At 40.7% G+C, this 23,314-nt stretch overlaps 2 protein-coding genes across 4 annotated transcripts; both read left to right on the top strand.

Annotated features, from left to right (window-relative positions):
• Positions 1-890: 890 nt before the first annotated feature.
• On the top strand, positions 891-7,069 carry LOC139388377 (eosinophil peroxidase-like). Of its 2 annotated transcripts, XR_011629277.1 has the most exons (14): positions 891-946; positions 1,207-1,366; positions 1,564-1,748; positions 1,893-2,025; positions 2,246-2,375; positions 2,502-2,708; positions 3,109-3,472; positions 3,677-3,837; positions 4,043-4,301; positions 4,445-4,615; positions 4,820-5,057; positions 5,150-5,429; positions 5,549-6,084; positions 6,299-7,069. XR_011629277.1 is itself a non-coding variant. In XM_071134994.1 (13 exons), exons 2-13 carry the CDS (start codon positions 1,209-1,211, stop codon positions 5,555-5,557), a joined length of 2,295 nt encoding a protein of 764 aa, XP_070991095.1. In that variant the 5' UTR covers positions 891-946; positions 1,207-1,208; the 3' UTR covers positions 5,558-7,069. The 2 variants fall into 2 exon arrangements, 1 of the variants encoding a protein (XP_070991095.1); XM_071134994.1 differs by having other exon boundaries at positions 5,549-7,069.
• A 10,486-nt stretch (positions 7,070-17,555) lies between these two features.
• LOC139387886 (protein-lysine 6-oxidase-like) lies at positions 17,556-23,231 on the top strand. 2 transcript variants are annotated; one of them, XM_071134216.1, is made up of 8 exons: positions 17,556-17,827; positions 18,480-19,328; positions 19,463-19,571; positions 19,986-20,117; positions 20,805-20,958; positions 21,471-21,566; positions 21,722-21,837; positions 22,105-23,231. In XM_071134216.1, the coding sequence occupies exons 2-8, from the start codon at positions 18,692-18,694 to the stop codon at positions 22,109-22,111; spliced, it is 1,251 nt and encodes a 416-aa protein (XP_070990317.1). In that variant the 5' UTR covers positions 17,556-17,827; positions 18,480-18,691; the 3' UTR covers positions 22,112-23,231. The 2 variants fall into 2 exon arrangements, with proteins under 2 accessions (XP_070990317.1, XP_070990316.1); XM_071134215.1 differs by lacking the exon at positions 17,556-17,827 and having other exon boundaries at positions 18,472-19,328.
• Positions 23,232-23,314: the final 83 nt, after the last annotated feature.

Genomic DNA, 23,314 nt, shown 5'->3' with positions numbered 1-23,314 from the left:
GTGAAGGGAAAGGACAGAAACAAGACACAACATGACAATACATGACAATGCTGAACTATTTATACATTTTGCTGGTTGGCTGGGAGCCCCTTGCAAAAAAAACTAAAACAGTCAAAGGTCACAAATTTGTTTTATTGTGCCTGTTGTAAGTGTGCCTATATCGAGAAGCTCTGAGTATACAGCCCAGAATAAAGTTATTCATTAATTATTCTTTGTCCAGACCATATACCATGAAGATATAGCTAATCATCACAATCACATAACTCATGTTACTGCAAAAGGGCTCTAGCAGGAAACAGCTGGCCAGATTATAGACTAAGCAAAGACAGTTGAGAGTAAGTCTTATTTTTCATGTTCAATCAAATACCATTTGCCTTGATTGAATCAATATTACCATAGTTGCCCTGTCCTGCAGTCAAACTAACTAGTTGCCTCATTGGTGGAATGTTATGAATATTTTTCACAATTTCATAATTAATAAACATTTCAGCAAACAGTGTTTCTATGTCAAACAGTTTTGTTATATTTCAGTATTCTGTGATGTATAGAAAGTGTAGTATTGGAATTTAAAATCTGACATGGCACAGGTGTCTTCTTTTTTTAAGCCCGTAAACCATGTGTGTGAGGTGTATACTTTTGTTTCAAAGTAGATTTGTTTAAGACTACCAAGAAACACTCAGTGTGACCCTTATTTTGCCCACTACAGTAAAATGTTAAATAATATTATCAGTCAATGGTTGATTAGGTTAAGGCAAGGGCAGACTTTTTGGAAGAAGTAAGAAGGAACTACATACTGTCAGTCACCCCATCTGAGAAATTACAGATGACAGGGGGCGGGGCTTTGCAACATGGACCATAAATAGAACAGTTAGAGAGCGCACCATACATCTTCAGACAAGAGTTGACCTCATAAAAAGACTTCACAACAAGAGTTGTTCAAACAAAGGTAACAATTTTATACACTGTTTCTCTTGTCTCGTCTGATAATCAGGTTTTATTCTAATTCTTTCTGTTGTCCATGGTAATTCTGATCCATGCATGATTGTGTTATTAATATTGTGTGCAAAAGCTGTATTTTTTGAATACTTTAGAGATGTCTCTGTAGTTAACAAGACAAGTTATTAGCAAAAAGACGCACACATTACATTTAAGAAGCAGGATGTTTTTTTAAAGGATGACATCTGATTATCCCTCCATTTTTTTCAGAGATGAAGCCATTTCCTCCCCTCCTGGCATTGGGATGGTGCCTGATGTTCAGCCAGCCAGCCCTGTCTACAGAGGAAAGTTTGGGTGGCCCTTTCATTCACAGTTCAGTGGAGGAGGCAAAGAGACTTGTAGATGAAGCATACAAGTACTCCCGAGAAAAGTAAGTGAACCTGACAGTTGACCTCTTCAGATGTAGTCGTCAATCTCTGTCTTTGTAAATTGTGCTAGCACAATTTTCTCAGTCAGTCGAAGAGACATGTAATGTAATTTCTAATGATTAGTACACTAAATCTACATGTATACTGATAGGAGCATGTTTCTATTCATAATTCTGTCATCTGCTTATCCATATCCCAGGAGTCTGGAGAGAGTGCGTGGGCAGTCCACCAGGCCCTCTGATGTCCTACGTCTCCTGAAGCAGCCTGCCAGGGACACACGCTCTGCTGTACGGTCTGCAGACTACCTGGAGAACACCCTGAGACTGATCCATGAGAAAGTCCACAGCACGCACAGGCTGCACAAACGCTCGCTCAACGCAACAGGTCAGTCACACACACCGTCACAGATACTCACACATTCACTTTGTGAAAAACTCCCCATACGTATTCACTCAGACGTAGACACACACAGTCATAATAAGTACACTTTCTTTATTACAAGTCTTCCTTATCGCTCTCGTTTCTCAGACCTGCTTACAGCAGAGCAGCTAGACACCATTGTCCGGGTAACTGGCTGTGCAGCTCGTGTCAGCAAACCCTCCTGCCACAGCACACCCAACATGAACAAGTACCGCACAGCCACCAGCGTCTGCAACAACCTGTAAGAGCACCAGGGCATGGCGGGTTTAATATTTTCACTCAACAATTTGATAGCCTTGTGTAATGTGCACAGTCGTTGTATAGGTTGGAATAAAAGGGGAAGAGCAATCAGTGTATGTCTGAGGTCTGGCTACGGAGGCCGCAGTAGATGAGGCCATATCCCTTGAGTTTCTCAAGTGAGGTTTCTCAATTCTGATGTGTATTTTCTTTATGCTTATTAGGAAGTTCCCTCGTCTTGGAGCCTCAAACACCCCCTTCACTCGTTTCCTGCCTGCTCAGTATGACGATGGGGTCTCTCGACCCAAAGGCTGGGACCGAAACACGAGCTTCAACAACTTTGTGCTCCCTCTGGTATGATAACAATAAACATAGTTGGAATAACTGCTACTATGTTGCCACAAGTTAGATATAAAGTATCATAATTGTATTCATCTTTCTCCCTCTACCCTCCGTCCTTCCTTCCCTCCCTTTGTGCAGGTAAGGGAGGTCTCTAACCGTATCCTGGCAACCAATGACTCTGGTATAGTGAACGATGGCGAGTTCACACACTTTGTCACCCTCTTTGGCCAGTGGAACGACCATGACCTGACATTCACGCCCTTCTCTCCCAGCATCCGCTCCTTCAGCAACGGCCTGGACTGTAACGAGAAATGTGAGCGCTCCGAGCCCTGCTTCCCTATCCAGGTCAGTCACAGCTCTCACATCACACCACTTACAGCAGGCACTATGACTTCACTCTTAGACAAAAATGTGCTGTCTAGAACCTTAAAGGGTTCTTCGGCTGTCCCCATAGGAGAGCCCTTTGAAAAACCCTTTTTGGTTGCATATAGAACCCTTTCGGTTCCAGATAGAACCCCTTTCAGTTCCATGTAGAATCCATTCTACAGAGGGTTCTACATGGAACCCAAAAGGGTTCTACCTGGAAACAAAAAGGGATATCCTATGGGGACAGCCAAAGAACCCTTTTGGAACTCTTTTTTCTTAGAGTGTATACAGTCATCCCTGTATATATTGGTATTTTCTAACCATGGTCCATGAATTATTAAGTCTTCACCCTCTACCATGTCTTTTCCTCCATGCCCAGATTCCTCCCAGAGACCCACGCTTGCCCACTGGCCCAGACAGCTGCATCCCAGTCTTCCGATCAGCGCCCGCATGCGGCACAGGAGAGTCTGCTTTCAATTTCGGTGGCGTGGCCACGAAGAGGGAGCAGATCAATTCACTGACGGCCTTCCTTGACTTGGGGCAAGTGTACGGCTCTGAGGAGGGGTTGGCACGTGACCTCCGTGACCTCACCAACAATGGGGGCCTGCTGCGTGTCAACAAAAACTTCACAGACAAAGGGCGCGAGTTTCTACCCTTCACTAAGTTGAAGGGGAACATGTGTTTCACCCGCAGCAGAGTCACCAATGACACCAATGCCAGAGAGGTGCCCTGCTTCATTGCAGGTTAGCCTTTTAAGTATGTTTGTCTGAGGAGTAGACCAATGTATATTTAGGTTAAAGTTGAAGGAACAGAATGATGGCAGAAATAGAAAACTAGAGTCATTCTTTGACTTTCATGTACAATAGTTATCTGGATACAGACACACAATGTGTATGATGTTCTTCTCAATCACTATTTGGCCTCACCAGTAAGTCTCTGTTTGCCAGGTGATGCCCGTGTGGATGAGAACATAGCATTAACATCCATTCACACAATGTTCATGCGTGAGCACAACCGTCTGGCCCGTGCCTTGAGTCGTCTCAATCCACAATGGGATGCTGAGACACTCTATCAGGAGGCTCGCAAGATCATGGGCGCCTACACCCAGGTACCACAAGCTGACATATATCACTAATAGCCGTGGTGTCAGTTCATTGTCTCCACGAGACATCCAGGGCATACTTTCTAATACACGCTCTCCTTCCCTCTGCTTCTCCTTCTCACACAAATAACTATTCTCGAATATTCTCACATTGACACAGCTTCCCTATCAAATACACACCAAAAAAATAAATCTACTCTCACTCTCCTAGTTGTTTGTGTTCCGGGACTACCTGCCGCACATCGTGGGCCCAGACGCCATGGCCCGGCAGCTGGGCCGTTACCCTGGATACAACGAGAATATTGATCCCAGCATTGCCAACGTGTTTGCTACAGCAGCCTACCGCTTTGCCCACCTGGCCATCCAGCCCATTCTGTCCCGCCTGGACAGCAACTACATGGAGAATGCCATGTTCCCCAATGTGCCTCTGTTCAAGGCCTTCTTCACCCCCTGGAGGCTAGTTTTTGAGGGTGAGTGGTGGGACACATAGGGATGGATGCTTTGCAGACCTCTTGCCAGTTGTAAGCTAATTCACTCTCTGGATTAATAACAGCATATAACGGGGAAAAGGTTACAAATGTAAACATCCTATTCTCTCTCTGTCCTTCTTTAGGTGGTATCGACCCTCTGATCCGTGGTCTGGTGGGTCGCCCAGCAAAGCTGAACACCCAAGATCACATGTTGGTGGACGCTGTGAGGGAGAGACTCTTCCAGTTTGTAGAACACCTGGCTCTGGACCTGGGCTCCCTCAACATGCAGCGTGGACGCGACCATGGCCTGCCTGGTACACACCTGCCTTATCCTCCATACCACTATACTGACACCACAGATAAACACATCTATACCGTTCTACTGACATATTACAGCTAATGCTTTAGGGTTGTTAACACCAACTCCAAAATGTCAATCATCTCTCTCTCTCTTCCTCAATATATCTCTACCAATCTGTTCCATGCAGTCATTATTTACTTTCTCTTCCCTAACCTAGGCTACAATGCTTGGCGTACATTCTGTGGGCTCTCAACGCCTAGGAACGAGGCCGAGCTGGGTGCAGTTCTGAACAACAGAGACCTGGCCCGCAGACTGCTGCAGCTCTACGGCACCCCAGCTAACATTGACGTGTGGATGGGGGGCGTGGCTGAACCATTTGTTCGCAGGGGCCGCGTAGGGCCTCTCTTTGCCTGCCTCATCGCCACCCAGTTCCAGAGGATCCGCCAGGGAGACAGGTGTGTGTTTTTGTATGTGGTGTAGTGAGTTGTTCAAGTGTGTTTCATCTGTCAGAGCATGCATGTGTCCTAATCTTGCCTGTTGTCCCCAGGCTGTGGTATGAAAACCCAGGCGTCTTCACTTCGGCACAGAGGGCTAGCCTGAGTCGTGCCTCTCTGGGTCGGATCATCTGTGACAACACTGGCATTTTGACCGTGCCGCGTGACCCCTTCAGAATCCCTGATAATGGGAACAACAGACTCATCAACTGCAGCACTATCCAGCAATTAAACCTCCAATCCTGGAGGGAGAGACCTACAGAGGCCAAACAGGACCATAACCAGCAGGAGGATCAGAACCAGGAGCAACAACAACAGGACCAGGACAATGAGGTAATTGGTTGAACTTCAGTATAAGTTAATAGTTCTGCACCGAGTTGGCATTTCACCCATCCATAACCCATTCATCACTCTCTTCTAACGTCACCCTCTTCTTCTGTATTCCTTTCTAGATCCCCTGATTTGAGGCCCGCTTGACCCTCAGGACCCAGCAGCAACCCAACCCTGCAGTTCTCCACTTTCCATTATATGTATTGAACTACATTTAGAAGGAAACATTTCATGGTAATGTTTAAAATATAAATATAAACAACAAAGTAGAAATACAAAAGTAACACACTTATTGAGCTTGATACATATTACTGTATACCCATATTTCTTTATGAGCATACAAAAATACATAGTAGCTTTTTATTATATCAAACTAGGTAGCTGGGGTTCTCAATTTTCTCACACGGAAATATCACATTCTTTAAAGGGGCAATCAAATAATAACAATAACAAAGTGGTCGCCCACAACTGTTTTGGTAAATTGCTGGGGGATGGGGCTGGAGCTCTCAAATCTCCAACAGAGATATGACATTTCTAGATTCATATAATACATTTTGGCAGGAGTGTAGTAAGTCTTATGAATTATCTTGAATTGCAATAATGTATGTCTAAGGTTGTAGGAGCAGGTATGAACGTTTTCACATATCTGTGATCAATAGTTCTCCTCAATTTCTTCCTTCAGGTCTGTTTAAATGTTCCTTATAGGTTCTGAACTATCAGGTAGAGTTTCAATCAACCCTTGATATAACTTGGCAATCAACTTCTTTGGCAGAGCAGCTTCTTTCAGTATTTTCTCTATGCTATATGCCTTAGGTTAATCCAAATTCTGTTGAAGTGAATGAATAAGATTTCTTAGTTGTAAGAACTTAAAGAAATTGACCATGATTTAACCCACATTTTTCTTGTTATCGATTGAATGACAGTAGAGAGCCATCATAGCACACATGTTCAAAATTCACATGCCACTTTGGAACCAGGACTTAAGGGTGTTGTAATTAAACGCTGGAGGTAATGTGGGGTTGTTCCAAATAGGGGTGCCTGGCGATATAGTTTTCTTTGCATTAAAAAATATATATATTTGCATTCTTCTATCTGATATTTTGTTATGCCATTGTTACTGTGACTTTGTATGTGTTGTTCACTCATTCCGTGTCAACAAATCAAGGAATACTGTATGAATTTTTTTAATGCATTTATTTGTGCAAAAGGAATGAAAAAGGGGACTTTATTTAAAAAAAATCCAAACGTTTACAAATTATAAAGTACATTTATAAATAAACAAAAATGAAAACTAGCGCTGAATTCCTCTATATGGATCTACTGTAAATTAGCTAACAGTTCTAGTAACATATTTTTTATAATTGTGTAATTAGTTTATTAAAAACAATCTTAACATTGTTCGGTGAGATGTTCAAGTGAAAAAAACTAATATTATACAACAAAACTATAGAAATTAAGATTCTGCACACTTCCTGAATTTGGTGCTTATTTAAATGTGCACTGCACTTGTATCCTTTTTCTCTGCCGCTTTTTATGGTTTATTTCACAAATATTAAATTTTATTGAAACACTGTAATCATGTGTTTTATTGCATGAATATGAACTGCATCAGAAAATAAACATTCTTAAATAAGACGGCAAAATAATTGACATGGTGTGTACTGTTGACCTAATTTATTCCTTGTTCCAAGTGTTGAGATGAAAAAAATAGATGCCGCATTCATGTCGTGAACTCGTAAATATGACCTTCCTGTTGGGAAAAATACAGATGAACGCACCCCCAACTCGTAATTATAACCAGCAAACTCAGGTATTATCCCTGGACCCTGAATTCTGATGTCAAGCACAACTGAAAATGTCAACAAACATGGCTGTGATTTCAGCTGTCAATGGTGAGAATGGTTCTTGCATTACCCCCAGCACTTGAACACTCCAAGTCGTTCCTCCAAAGCAGACAAGTCATTCTTCAGATCACTCACAACATGAATGTGGCATTCATGTGCTCTTGGGAAGTGGGAAACTGGAAAGTGGAAGGTCGTAAAGCCGACATGATTGTGTTCAAGTGGTTTTGAAGTCGGACCAATTCTTCAACCAATTACATTTTAGCTAGCTTAATAAGCTAGCTAACGTTGCTAATAATAAAGTTAGCTAGCTTGCTTGACATTGACAATATGGTCAAAATTGTCTATCTACATTTTCCACTTTGATAAGTTTGTAATTTTTTTAAATAATTCTTGTTATCTTTTGGTTGAAAATGTAAAAGGTAAGTGGTGAAACGTCACAACTCGGCAACTCATGCCGCATTCAAAACAACTGGGAACTCGGAACTGGGAACTCGGTGTGTGATTACTGGGGTGGCGTTAAGTGTTGAGGTGGAACAACTGAAATGAAAGATTCCCTGTATCTGTGACGCCTGCCGTTTGGTGCGACACAGACGCGGTGGCGAGCGTGGCGGAATAGAGAACACATTGTCTGTCCTTTTGCGTTTTGAAGCAGTCTTTACCTGACAAAGTCATGTTAGGATATGTCAGTTATCTTGTGAAAGCTTTTGTGAAGAACCCACTAAGGTGCAGTGTGTAGGAGGGAGATTCCAAGATGTGAGAAATGTGTAGGAGGGCATGAGACAAAGGAATGTGTAGTATCGGTGGAAAAAACAGTGTGTGTCAATTGTGGGGAGGCCCATGTTGCTGGGGATCAGAAGTGCCCAGTGCTAGAGATACAGGTTGAGGTTGCCAGGGTCAGAGTAGAATAGAAGGTGAGGCAGTGAAGAGGATGATGATGATGATGGGTGAATGGTAAGTAGTAGGCCTAGGCCAATACAGACTGATGTGAATTGGTGCTTCAGTAAGGTTTTCTTCTTAACATTCATTGACATGTTTTATGCCAGCAGCATACCACCCTGCATACCACTGCTGGCTTGCTTCTGAAGCTAAGCAGGGTTGGGCCTGGTCAGTTCCTGGATGGAAGACCAGATGCTGCTGGAAGTGGTGTTGGAGGGCCAGTAGGAGGCACTCTTTCCTCTGGTCTAAAACAAATATCCCAATACCCCAGGACACTGCCCTGTGTAGGGTGCTGTCTTTCGGATGGGACGTTAAACGGGTGTCCTGACTCTCTGAGGTCATTAAAGATCCCATGGCACTTATTGTAAGAGTAGGGGGGTTAACCCTGGTGTCCTGGCTAAATTCCCAGTCTGGCCCTCAAACCATCACGGTCACCTAATGATCCCCAGTTTACAATTGGCTCATTCATCCCCCTCCTCTCCCCTGTAACTATTCCCCAGGTTGTTGCTGCAAATGAGAATATGTTCTCGGTCAACTTACCTGGTAAAATAACAAGATACAATTTTAAATTAAACAATTTAAAAATCAGTTGTACCTCAGAAATGGAACATAAATCCTAGGCACTGTGCTTCTACATCTGCATTGCTTGCTGTTTGGGGTCTTAGGCTAGGTTTCTGTATACGCACTTTGTGACATCTTCTGATGTAAAAAGGGTTTTATGAATCAATTTGATTTGAAATCCCAGAAAATATATGTTGTGGTGGCAGCTGCAGAAAAGTACTTGGGTGTACAAGATTTTCCTGCAGAAGAGTTACAGCGTGTGTAGAACGAAAGAGGTGTAAGATCAGTTAGGGTCAAAGTAGTGGCATGGAGGTGTTTTTGTTTGTTATTTTTGTATGTAATAGTGGTATCTAAGTGTAGGGTGAGTTGGTGGAGTCTTTTCCCCTTCCTTTTTATTTTTGTATCACAAAAGATAACGCGATCGACCACAGGTGGCGTGATGCACAAACAAATGTGCGAACGCCATGATACCAAAGAAGAAGTAAAGGAAGACGCATGCGCATATTATTTGTGTACAGAGCATGTGGAGGGCAGGCCTGGACTGTGTCTCTACTCATAGTATGGGTTTTTTCCACACATTCTGATTCTTGGGATGAAAAGTATGAAAGGGAAGGGCAAAGCAAAAGAAAATAATCTCTCTGTCCGTACTGGACTTGTATTCCCAATCGGAAGAATTCACAGACTTTTGCGGGCTGGGAAGTACGCCGAACAGGTCGGGTGTAGAGCTTCCGTGTTTTTGGCTGGCGTGCTGGAGTACTTGGTCAATGAAATCCTCAAACTGGCTGGAGACTCTGCTAGGGAGGCACTCTCACCGCACATCAGCCCTCATCACATTCCTGGACTACACAAACGACAAACTTTCCCCAGAGTCTGTAAACCTTCTCCAGACTGTTGATACTGATGCAGTTTAGGTTCTCCAGGCAGATAATTCCGTATTCTGATGTGAAAACAGGTTTTCTTTCTGACCTGACATTGAAAGCGGCATTTACGAATATTGCAGAAGTTATCATATGAATGAATAAGTATTGTCACAGGCTGCAGACAAATTAAGTGGATGCTTGTTTACACCTTCTTTCGGCAGACCTCTTCAATTACGTCATGTACCTTCTATGAAAACAAGGTGCACCCAACTACCTAAGAAACACATAATAATCTGAACTACCTTGGAATATGTTGTCGTTTTACCTCCATCGTTGGCCATCTAAATTTCAGTGTTTTCCTCTTTGGCCATTGACTTTTTTTTATTTTAATATAAAGGATAACCTGTCTATGACATCTATGCCCAGGACTTGCAGCACATAGATGCATTCATTGTTGATTCAATCCCAGACATACCCTTGAAAGGGAGGGAAATGTGCTGTCTCCTACCATGACAGTTTCTGATAAACAGGCTCCTCTGGTCGTTTTGGTTGAAGGGAAAGGCTGTGTTCAAATAGTAGCTGTACAGTGCTGTATGTGCAAATTCACTGGATTTGTTTTAAGGTGAGTGAGAAGGCACTGTGTTTGCAAGACAACCTATGACCGTTAAAGCTACATGTCTTTTAACATTGTGTCATGGAATGTCATCTCAAAATTGATAAATTGATGCAGTTGCTTGGATGGGCCTCTTGACTGCAAGCCAAGTGTAAGAGGAGAACACTACTGAGGACACATCACATGAATGTAATCTGCACAAACCGATTCTAACCACCCCACCGTACAAGGTAGACAACATTCATAGCGAGTTGGAGACACAAATAATGTTTTGTAGGTCTCTTAAAATACAACTGCTTTGTGAAATGTCCACCAAGATACTTACCACTGTTTGGTACCTGCAACTTCTGAGTAAATGTGGCACTGTCTATTCTTCCACAAGTTCACAAGAGTGAATTACACCATGACATTCTGGGGGCTCTAGAAATGGTTGTATGGGCCTATTAATAAAGACGTCATTTAAACGGTAAACATTTATTACCTTTTAATGTGTCATGAACACAACCAGTCATATTTTCATCTGATTGTCAAACAAATCACTTCAAAAAGTAGGCTACCTGTGTATGTGTCCATTCCAAAATAATTCCTGGATCCAAACTGCATGTCTACTTGTGCCATTTGATGAATGGAAGTAGACATCTGTTACAGAACACCAAGAAGTGTTCCTAATGACATTCCGCTATGGTCATTGATTAGGCCTGCATGCTTCTTGCTGACAAATGTAAATTTTTTGGTCAATTTGTTTACCCTAACACACACGGTCAACTTACTACACTAGGCTACAATGTGTATTAGCACGCCTTCAAATAGGCCTACCGGTAGCCAGTGATGTAGTGGTAAAAACAATAGGTGGGTAAACTCTGCTTCTAAAACAAACAAAAAAACTCCCTATACAGTGAATTTTTCTGAAAAAGTTTGGATAACTGCATTTACTTGCGTTTACCCTCCACCAGGCCAACACCACTGCCAGTAGCCTACCCTCTTTGCCGAGGCAATTTTACACATGAATACATGCAGAACAGGTAGCCTATATTCAATATAATACATGAGTTGACTCAAAACATGTTTTACACCCTAGTTCATGAGTTGTCCATAATTCATGAGTTAATGCATGGAGTCTTCACAGATCGTGACAAAACAATACCTTTCTTTCCATATGTTAATGACATTTATGACAGTGTTATTTGTCTTTATTAGGCATATTAACAATTTAATTGAAACGTTGAACTTAAACCCTGTACAAATCATGGATCTTGGAGATCTGGGAAAATGCACTGTAAGTGTAACTATCCCGACTTAACATTTCATTATGTTTCACTGTGGAAACATTTCACACGGGCATACAAATCCTAAATAATCTGACCGAAAGAATCACCTTATAGGCCTACTGTCATTATCGTGTAGCCAGCCTACTTGTTGGATGGATTGGATGTGCATTGGTGTCTAGCTGTAAGCTAGTTGTCTAGTGATATTGTTGCCCATCATCGGCTGATCCAGGGAAGAAAACAACTATTGTTAAAAAATGATAAAGCTAAATAAATGGTCTACTATACTGAACGTAAATATAAACACAACATGTAAAGTGTTGGTCCCATGTTTCATGAGCTGAAATAAAAGATCCCAGACATTTTCCATATGCACTAAAAGTTTATTTCTTCAAAATTGTGTGCACAAATTTGTTTACATCCCTGTTAGTGAGCATTTCTCTTTGCCAGATAATCCATCCACCTTGACAGGTGGTAAATCAAGAAGCTGATTAAACAGCATGATCATTACACAAGTGCACCTGTACCAGACAGATGGCAGACAGTGTGTGCTGTATGGCGTTGTGTGGGCGAGCGGTTTGCTGATGTGAACATTGTGAACAGAGTGCCCCATGGTGAAGGTGGGGTTATGGTATGGGCAGGCATAAGCTATGAACAACGAACACAATTGCATTTTATCGATGGTAATTTGAATGCACAGAGATACTGTGCATACTCACAAGACGTCACCCATTGAGTATGTTTGGGATGCTCTGAATGTATGTATACGACAGCATGTTCCAGTTCCCAACAATATCAAGATACTTCGCACAGCGTTTGAAGAGGAGTGCGACAACAGGCCACAATCAACAGCCTGATCAACTCTATGCGAAGGAGATGTGTCGCGCTGCGTTAGGCAAATGGTGGTCACACCAGATACTGACTGGTTTTCTGAGCCACACCTTTTTTTAAGGTGTCTGTGACCAACAGATGCATATCTGTATTCCCAGTCATGTGAAATCCATAGATTAGGGCCTAATGAATGTATTTCAATTGACTGATTTCCTTATATGAACTGTAACTCAGTAAACTCAGTCAAATCTAGAATTTCTTGCATGTTGTGTTTATATTTTTGTTCGCTGTACTTCTGGGCACGGAGAACACCAGTATCCGCGCGTACCTGAAAAACAATACAATGAGTGCTCTAAACAGCTGGCTGACAAAAGCAAACAATGATAAATCAATGGATAAATCTAATGTGTTGGAATAAAGGCTATTTTTATCAAGGAGCCATAGCAAACAAATGGCAAAATTAAGACATACAAAGGAAAATATATGCAGACAGGGGCTCAGCTGAGGCTGAAATCCAGCACTACTGAGTGGATAGTGCCTCCACATAGGAATAAATGGTTTAAACCATGACAGATAGATGGAGGTGTTTATTTTAATTTACCACTGTAAAACATATTTAACACTACCTTTTTAACAAATAGGGAATGGTTAAATTAGCATTATTTAGATGAGCATTTATGGGAGCTAACTTCTCATTCAGTGAACCTGAGCTCCCCCTGGTTTCCCTGTAATTCGCACCTTGCCCACTAACTTCAAAACTGAAGGGCCACCACAGCACTGTTTTGCTGTTTGACTGCAATAGATTATACGCCCAATAGATGGTGCCAATGTGTTTTTCATATGCATTGGTGAAGTGAGTTGTTGTGACTTCATTATGACCACCTCAAAGACATTTGCTTTGAATTAGGCCAATATTTTTAGTCCAAGCTGTTATCAAATCAAATTTTACTGGTCACATACACATATTTAGAAGATGTTATTGCGGGTGTAGGGGAAAATGCTTGTGTTACTTGTCTGTTACTTGCTTGTTACTTGTCTGACCTGGCTTTCTCTTTTATATCACTCTCCCCCCTCACATCTCTGTCATTCCTACTTTTACTACATCCTGTACATTTCTTTCCATATCTGCTTTCATGTTTCCTAGACAATGCACACAGATTATTTTCCAGGGAAAGAAGATAAATTAATTAGACATCATTACATTATGCGGTTGGTATGCGCAAAGTTCAAACATTCAGGGTTCATGCACTTGGAGTCACAGACAATCTCCTCCCATGCATTTCAGATGCCATACTTTATGAGGTTGAAAAGTACTGATCATTATGGGGTGGGAGTGAAACCAGAAGCTCCAGTGTAGTTGTGGGCCAGGGCAGTACAGTGTGAGAGGCTCCTCCTCCTGGATGCTGTGTATGGGCCTACAAATATTTGGCAGCCTACGTGCTGAATGCCACGTTGCCTGTGGTGTGTGTATATGTGTGTGCTGCCCAGATTCAGTTCTAGACTCTTAAGTTGAGTAATGGAAACCTGCTGTCTATGAAAGAAAACATTGAAATTGTCTGTCTGGATGTTTATTTGTCTGCAGTGTAGAAGTGGCAACCTGGTTTCAAATGTTTGGTGATGGTGGATGTGAAAGTGAAGAATTGATAAATAATTTGACTGAGATTGTAAAGGGGATATAAATGCGGAAATTGTGCCTGGATAGAAGAGTTGAGGGGTTAAAGGAATAAGCTGTATTGGGGTGAATGTGAGGAAGAGGAGGAGGTCATAGTAGGAGCACCACTATGCCTGCTGCCTCATTTTATACTGCTGACAATGGTTTCTTATCTAAACTTTTTATTTATTTTTTAGCTGATTTTGCTGTCCATAAGTGGCAGTCTTTGAATAATTCTTAGTGTGTCCACTAGTCTGTCTGGGCCCAAAGTCAGAAAACGAGAATTCCAGCAACGTGGACAAACGAACTGGGTTAATGGCTTGCAGATGTGGTTCCACTGTCTAGGGAACACTGTGCTGCCCTTAACGGAGAGAGCGGAGGCTGCATGGGAAGTGATTCAATGAGTTACGAGGAAAAACAACCATGACCCAGTACAGATGGTTCTGTTTCGGTGGACCAAGAAGAACCAACCCAAAAACACCTGCGCATAATTTTTACTTTTTGGGGAACTTATGGTATGTTACTTTAGTATGCTGAATCATAAGAGTCTAGTCTCTGCAATCAAATCATGTCCAAAACACCATCAAAATGAATCATTAAAATGTCTTCCCTCTTCTTTCTCTGGAAAGATAGGCCATCTGTTGGATTTTACTGGAAATAGAACTTATAAGAAATCTATGTAGCCTATACGACCTAACGGAAAACTTTACATTTGAGTCATTTAGCAGACGCTCGTGATCTTAAGATAGCTTTGTGGGGCCACCACATACAGTGCAGTGCAAAATTATCCAGACCCCTTGGATTTCTTCACATTTTATTGTATTACAAAGTGTGATTAAAATGTATTTAATTGTACTTTTTTTTGTCAACAATCTACACAAAATACTCTGTAATGTCAAAGAGGAAGAAAAAGTCAAACATTATTTAAATATGAATAAAAGGTAAATAACTAAACAATAGTTGTTGCATAAGTATGCAGCTTCCTTAGTCAATGCATGTTAGAAACACCTTTGGCATCGATTACAGCTGTGAGTCTTCTTGGGTAAGTCTATAAGAGCTTTTCACACCTGAATTGTGCAATATTGGTCCATTATTCTTTAAAAGATTCTTCAAACCCTGTCAAGATCATGGCTAGACCACAATGTTCAAGTCTTGCCATAGATTTTCAAGCAGATTTAAGTCAAAACTGTATATTGGCCACTCAGGAACATCCACTGTCTTCTAGGTAAGCAACTTCAGTGTAGATTTGGCCTTGTGTTGTAGGTTATTGTCCTGCTGAAAGGTGAATCCCTCTCCCAGTCTCTGGTGTAAAGCAGACTGAAGCAAATTTTTCTCTAGGATTTTGCCTGTGCTTAGCTCCATCCCGTTTATTTTTATCCTGGAAAAACTCCCCAGTATTAGCAGATGTCAAGGATAGCCATACCCATGATGCAGCGACCACCATGCTTGAAAATAAGGAGGCAGTTACTCAGTATTGTGTTGTGTTGAATTTGCCCCAAACATAAGGCATTGAATTCAGGCCAAAAAGTTGATTCCTTTTCTGTGTTTTTTTGCAGTATTACTTTAGTGCCTTGTTTGCATACAAGATGCATTTTTTTAAAATATTTTAATTCTGTATATTTGTATAATTTCTTCACTGTCATGTAGGTCATTATTGTGGAGTCACTACAATGTTGTTGATCCATCCTCAGTTTTCTCCCATCACAGCCATTGAACTCTGTAGCTGTTTTAAAATCACCAATGGCCTCATGATAACATCCCTGGGCAGTTTCATTCCTGTCCTACAGGTCAGTTCAGAAGGATGAATGTATCTTGGATGTGTCTGGGTGGTTTAATACATCATTCACAGCATAATTATTAACATGACCATGCTTACAGAGATATTCAATGTCTGATTTGTTATTTTTACCCATCTACCAATCATTGTCCTTTATGAGGCTTTCCAAAACATACCTGGTCTTTGTAGTTGAATCTGTGCTTGAAATTCAATAATTGACTGAGGGACCTTGCAGATGTTGTATGTATGGGGGATAGAGGAAGGGTAAGTCATTCAAAAATCATGTCAACCCCTCTTATTTCACACAGTGAGTCTATGTAATTTATGTGATTTGTTAAACCACATTTTATAGCTGAACTAATGTAGGCTTTCCTAAACAAAGGGGCTGAATACTTATGCAACAACTATATTTTAGTTATAATTTTCATTTTTCTTTTTTTAAATATACATTTTCCTCCACTGACACACTGTTTTACTCATATCATATGTATATACTGCATTCTACAGTATTCTAGTCAATGCCACTTCAACATTGCTCGTTCTAATATGTATATATTTCTTAACTCCATTATTTTATCTTTATTGTTGTGAATTGTTAACACTGCACTGTTGAAGCTAGGAACACAATAATTTCGCTACACCCGCAGTAACATCTGCTAAATATGTTTACGCGACAAATAACATTTGATTTGATGTTCTTTCCAAAGACAGGAACGTATTTTTACATTTGAGGGCCCTGTAAACGTAAATAGATCATTGTATCCCCGTGGTTGTCATTGTTTCCTTTTTAGATTGAACTGTGTGTCTTGATTATATCTGAGGCCGATGGCTACTCCCACCTCACTGGATCAAACGTCTGCTATACATCTCTGTGTCTAAGACAATTCCAAGACGTTCGGAGGGAGGACACATTCTGGGGGAGATCAAATCATGCCTCTTGGCTCTGATTCGCCTTCAGAGAGCTTACACAAGGAATGATGTCAAGTCATGTGACTCTGGTCTGAAACGTGCAGAGAAGACTATTTTATAATTCAGTACTGGCCAGCCAATTCTATAAATTTGGATTTTTCCACAGTGTGTGGTCTGACAAATTCTAAGAAGATTTAGGGCCAAAATAAATTATATGGTCATTTATTATAATTATCGGAGGTCATACACAAGTGCTTCTTTCCAGATTCTCATTCAGATTGTCTCTTTGTGTGGTCGATGAAAAGGACTCGTGGATACATTGATTAGCCAAAAAAAACTGTTTAATGAATCATTATTAATAGAAAGTGCCCAGTCCCCAATGGAAAACATTCCTGTTACAAAACCATGGGAGAGTAAGAAACCAGATGCATTACTTTAGTTTGCTACAATCTGCCCCCTAGTGTAAAATGTGGGTATGGAAATAGTATGGCTGCCTTTTAGTTTCAGGATATGTAAAATAAGATCTTAGTGTATATTTTTTAAATATATATATTTTTTTACATAGTATGCATTTTGATAGTGTCCAGCAGTGTTGACTGTGGATTGAGAGATTAGAATGTATTGCGTTCTGGTGATTTTTTAAAATCTGGTACTGCAGTACAGTCGTGGTCAGTCATTTAAAAAATACATTTCCGAGACGACATGACAGAGAAAAATGAAAACCATTGATTTAAGGTAACCCAACTATATATTATGTCCCTAGTGTTAACAACAGGGAAGTGTTTTCTTTGGCATACTGTAAGGGAAGATTAAAAGTTCCCGATATGTCCAGGACTTTAGGGATCAACGTGGTCATACTGCAATCTGAGGCACCATTGAAACAGTCCCAAATGAAAGAACAGAGAGACCGCAATGTGTTTATTGCATAGAATAACTGCTGCATAAATTCATATAGCTACGCTTAAAAATAAGAGCAACACATTGCCAAAAAAGGACCAAAGGGAAAGAAGCTGGAATTTTTTGTTCAGTTTTTGTTTATGTGAGTGAACATCGCAATGACATGTTTACATTTTAGAGCTCCTGTGAGAAAGTTGATGTGCAAAGACCATTTTGGCACGATGAGGTTGCACTTTTGTCAGAGGTCATCCAACAAAGTAAGTGCTATTTATCCTAACATTTGCGTTTCTGCTGATCTGGCCAATGAGCTTGTTATTTTCTTATCACATACTATAAGAAATAGGCCTACTGTTGCAAAATCAGAATTGTTTTAAGTAGTCTGACTTTATAAAATTGTGCGTGCGTGTGTGTGCTCTCTCCCAGATTTATTTCCTGGGTGGGGTAATTGTAGAAAGGCATTGTGACTGTGATTATGTGCTTATACTGTGATGTGCTTTTGCAAGCCCTAAGCAGTCATTAGCAAAGTCCACACATCAGTGATTCTACCTTGATGACCAAGGTGACATAGGGATTATTTTACTAACTGAGGGACCTGTTGAAAATGTTTCATATAGAAATATTTGTAATTTAACTGGTTAGTTAGTTAACATGTTTAGTTTGTAGGCTACACATCTGAAACTCATGTTAATTACACCGCACATGGCTGACAGTTATAATAACGTCAGACAGTGCAAGAAAAACACAAGACGTGGTTTTATATTATTAAACTCTGGAGTAGACCCATTAAGAGGGTCGGCGTCAAGTAGCCTATCCATCCAGTTGTTACATGAGCACCATGCCATTCTGGGCTTGTCTAACAACGGAATTAGAAACTTCATGTGTTCAACTCCTCCTCCTCCCCACTCTTAGCGCATCTGCTAGACTCTGGACAGAACGACGTGAGGTTGCGTGGAGAACATAGCAATACTGGTGCAGGTTTTTCAGCATTTAATGTAGTGTAAATTAGACTTACTTTGAAAAGTCATTGAATGTACTTTATTTTCAACGGGAAAATGATATACCACATAAAGTAAAATATTAGTAATTATCATCATAACCTATTTAGTTGAATTAGTTGTATTATGGGAGTGCGTTCATTTGTCACGCTTTATGCGTGTGCGCACGTATGTTTATTGGTTTGCATACTGCAAACTGTCCAATCTCAGCGGAATCCACCAGAGACAAGGCCAGGAAATAACCAAGCCGCAGGTACATTACGGCAGACAATACAATGGGCGCACAATGGTAAGGTTTTTAGCCTTCTGAGTCACGGCTCGGAATATCGACCACCAAAGCAAAGAGGCGCCGATAAAGAGCAAGTCCAAGAGAGACCTGTCACCATCATTAGCGATGGGGAAGCCAACAAACCCTCTGATTCATCGAGACCGCTTCCCTCATCTATTCACACAGTGTCCGGCGCAGGAGCGCGCCCGCGCTGGATACCACCTCGAGTTTCAAGGCCCCCTAGGGGACAGGGGCACCAGCAACAGGATTCCCATCCAAGTGGCCTTGCAGAAACGAAGGCAAATGGCACGACGAATGGGACACAGGACAAACCGTCCCCATCGCCGAGAAGAGAAGACATGATGGCAGGAGATGATCCTTACAACCCATACAAGACCTCAGATTCAGATAATCCTTACTACAATTACTATGACGTGTACGAGAGTCCCAGGCGCAGAGAGAGACCTGGATATGGCACAAGGTACCATCAGAACGGTAAGAATGGTTGAATTGGTTGGAATTTGAGATGCATTTGCTGCAGAATTATTTTCCCAGTACATGTAGCTTTAAAAAGATACATTCTGTGTTATAACATTAACTTGTGATTAAGACAAATACATATCCTCTAGGTCTGCCTGATCTTGTGCCAGATGCATACTACATTCAAGCCTCTGCATATGTTCAGAGAGTTCCTATGTACAACCTCCGATGTGCAAACGAAGAGAACTGCTTGTCAAGGTACTATTGGAACAAACACTACAGATTTAAAGAGAAGGTTATTGTCCAACAACTTCATTTGTGTGAGTCGGATTGTGTGAGTTGTAACTCTTGAGCGTTTGTGGTTTAAGGTTGCCCTAAATAGATTCCTGCTGCCAGTTGTAAGTGTCGACTGGTAGAATTCAACAAACCGTTTAAACGCTCCTCAGTTTACATGGAGAAATCATCACTAGTCAAACGGGTAAACTCATTATCAAAACTAACGCAAACAACCATATCCTTCTCAAAAGGAATCACTACTCGCTGTACCAAACCTTTCCCATAAATGTAAGACCAAACACTTTATTTAAAAGAAGGTATTTGGATTATAAATGCACTCTATTCAATTCTGTGTCCAAAGTGTATTCAGTTTGTGATGTTGTGTTGGTGTGGCAGTTCAGCCTACAGAGCAAGAGACTATGACACCCGCATGCTTCTGAGGTTCCCACAACGTGTGAAGAACCAGGGGACGGCTGACTTCCTGCCAAGCAGACCGCGCTACTCCTGGGAATGGCACAGTTGTCACCAGTGAGTCTCTCCCAGTCTGTCTATATGACTTTCCACCTATGTCCAGATCTGTATGTTTCTCTGTCTCTATCTGCCAGTTACACAAACACTGTATCGTTTGTGCTGTTCTTTCTTTTTCTTTCTCTGTCTTACAGAGTAGATTAATGTCCTTCTATTGATCATTAACATACTGGTCTCAGACTCATTGGTCTGTCAAATATAGCATTGCAACATTTTATGGTAATGTATTTGACTCCAATTTCCACTTCAAAATATTTGATTCCAAAACACAACTTGTACTGCACCTGAGAAATGTGATTCTGGATGTGTAGCCAGAACCTTCAGAGAGAGACGTCTATAACCTGTATACATTCAAAATATGCCAGTTCTCTTGATTCCATAGACGTCTGCATTTCACATTACCTCAGCCCATAGCTATGCTCTGAAGTAAGTCACATAATGTACTAACATCAAGTATGGGGTACATTTGGCAGAGTTCCAGTTAACATATTGACTTACATCCTGTAGTTGGTTTTTGTACAACTGATTTGTGACCTGAACCCTTTCCTATGCATTCCTCAGCATTGGAACAACATGTTTTCATTTTTCTACAGTGCATGTTTGATTGAATGCCAGCCAAAGTGATGACCAAGTTATTGAATCAGTTATTTTACACTGATCAACCTCCATTGTCCTGATTCTCTCCAGACATTACCACAGCATGGACGAGTTCAGCCACTATGACCTGCTGGATTCCGGTGGGAGGAGTGTGGCTGAGGGACACAAGGCCAGCTTCTGCCTGGAGGACAGCTCCTGTGACTACGGCTACTACAGACGCTTTGCTTGCACCTCACACACCCAGGTTACCAACACAACCCTTGTTGCTTTATGTCATGTTGACAATCCGACCTCAGGAAGACTAGCTGTCACCATTGCCGTCGGCTAATGGGGATCCTAATAAAAAAAATAAACCATAAATGTCCAACCATGGATGATTTTCCTGCTTTATCCCGTCTCTCAACTAATAACTGGACAGTGCCAATTTTGCTCTTCTTGTATGTCTAGATTGTATAACTAGTTGTTTAGTACCAGGATATGATGTCCAGCAAAACACATACATGCAGTTAAATACTCTGCAGGGTTGGGGTCAATTCCATTTAAATTCCAGCCAATTCAGAAAGTAAACCAAATTCCAATTACACATGTTTCTCATTTAAAATAATTGAACATAAATGGAATTGGAATTTCAATGTTCTTCTTGAAAATTACTGGAATTGAAATGGAATTGACCCCTACCCTGATACTCTGTAATGGCATGTAGGTGCTTCTTACTGTTGTCTAATCAGAGGTTTCATGTTGCTCCTTTGGTTATAGGGCCTTAGTCCAGGATGTTATGATACCTATAACGCAGACATCGACTGCCAGTGGATTGATATTACAGATGTGAAACCTGGGAACTATGTCCTGAAGGTTTGTCACAAAAACAGATGACATTATTGGCACTTTGTAGCTGAACACTGTGTCACACATTCCCATACCATCTCTAAGAAGAATTTCTGTTGTTTTTATGAAACGCTATGAAACATTTGTACTTCTACCCTTTTTTTGATCTTTTTGTGTTTTAGATCAGTGTGAACCCCAGCTATCAGGTTCCAGAGTCTGACTACAGCAACAACATTGTGCGCTGTGAGGTCCGCTATACTGGCAACTACGCCTATGTGTCAGGATGTCACGTCTCACAGTGAGTCTTGAAATCCCTCATCTCATTTTGCATAACATTGTGCATGCTTTTTATAGTAGGAGTCGGGAGTAGGAGTAGGTCTAGGAAACCAGCCCAAGTTTCAACACATGACTCAGCATCTTATTCACTGTAGTGTGCCAGACAGTAATACTTTATAAACTTATTGTGACCATCTAATAATCAGAACTCACATTACAGGAAATATTATGCTGTGTGTTTTGCTGTATGTGCTGTATGTGATGAAATTCTTTATTATTTTCTTCTCAGCTATTAAGAGGTGGATGTCACTCTCCAAACCACTGAGAAGCAATTCTGTGAAAACTCCATAGCAGAAAATGACAGAAAATGTGTGGATAAAGCACACATGGATAACTGCAATTATGTAAAAATGGCCATACTCTTACCAAATTGACAGTTGACCAATTTTTCCGGTTAATGTAAAAAAAAAACTCTAAGGTTAATTTTATTCCTAAATTAAGCATGTTTTTGTAAAGCCATTCTGTATGTTCAATGAGGAGGTAATAAAACATGGATCTAATTACTTGATAGGTTTAGAATTAAAAGTATAGCCTCTATATTACATAGCCTATAGTTGGTTTTAAAAGGTCTAAACCAAATACATTGAATTTCAGATGTTAAAACCCCACCAAAATTCGAAATGGCTTGTTTTTTACATATCAATTACAATATTCAGCACCACATTGTATGGAATCCATCTTCAGCTTGCTTAAAAAGCACAAAATGTAGCGCATGGTGAGATACAATTTTTTTTTAACCATGGCATATTTCCCTCATCGTTGTATGTGTTTTACGTCAAACATATCATCACTTTAATCCACTCTTTCTATAATTATTCACATTTGCTTGCTATAGCTTGTATGTTTACAACTCATGTTCAAGGTCACTTTAGATTTTTAAAATTACATTAAAGGGTTTGAATATTGGTATATATTAGCAGTACACAGATCCGTTTTTTGTAGGCCCAGGAATCAACTTCCAAAAATTAAATTTGGCATGAAATTTGATATAAAATGGAAAAATATTCTCTCAGTCCCATTGCAAAATGTGTAGAATTGCAGGGATTTAACTCTAAAATGTATCCTCTGTCAAGAGGTGGGCCACTAAAATGTTTTGCTCACAAGTTGCCCATCCCTGAGTAAAAGTATTTCCCATATAGTACTGGATACTGTACATACTGTGCCTGTGCGCTGAACCAAATATTCAAACAGAATTAGGATTCATTTGTTTTGTGAAATGCTTTTACTTATGGTTTTTCTGCGAGCTATCTATTTTGTCCTGTTTTGTTTGATATTTATGCAATGATAAAGCTCATATAACTGCACCGTTTTGATGTATTCCAGGAAATCTACTTGAATAAATCATTGTGACATTCATTGTGATTTTGTTTTCTTATTTAAACCCTCGAAATATATTGTAGCTGGTTTTCACACAGTTGATTAATTTGAGATACAAATTA

This window comes from Oncorhynchus clarkii, chromosome 29 (genome assembly GCF_045791955.1).
Source record: "Oncorhynchus clarkii lewisi isolate Uvic-CL-2024 chromosome 29, UVic_Ocla_1.0, whole genome shotgun sequence".
NCBI lineage: Eukaryota > Metazoa > Chordata > Actinopteri > Salmoniformes > Salmonidae > Oncorhynchus > Oncorhynchus clarkii.
Note: the sequence above shows the minus strand (reverse complement) of the source record. Positions and strands in the feature narration are given on the sequence as shown.

What these genes read in the sequence shown, in the direction of transcription:
- LOC139387886 (XM_071134216.1), top strand. Translation starts at nt 18,692, where the DNA reads ATGGGAGTGCGTTCATTTGTCACGCTTTATGCGTGTGCGCACGTATGT. An exon ending in CACAAGGTACCATCAGAACG is followed by an intron (nt 19,329 to 19,462) that starts GTAAGAATGGTT and finishes CATATCCTCTAG; the next exon opens with GTCTGCCTGATCTTGTGCCA. An exon ending in CTGGGAACTATGTCCTGAAG is followed by an intron (nt 21,567 to 21,721) that starts GTTTGTCACAAA and finishes TTTGTGTTTTAG; the next exon opens with ATCAGTGTGAACCCCAGCTA.
- LOC139388377 (XM_071134994.1), top strand. Translation starts at nt 1,209, where the DNA reads ATGAAGCCATTTCCTCCCCTCCTGGCATTGGGATGGTGCCTGATGTTC. An exon ending in GGTGCCCTGCTTCATTGCAG is followed by an intron (nt 3,473 to 3,676) that starts GTTAGCCTTTTA and finishes TCTGTTTGCCAG; the next exon opens with GTGATGCCCGTGTGGATGAG. An exon ending in CTGGAGGCTAGTTTTTGAGG is followed by an intron (nt 4,302 to 4,444) that starts GTGAGTGGTGGG and finishes GTCCTTCTTTAG; the next exon opens with GTGGTATCGACCCTCTGATC.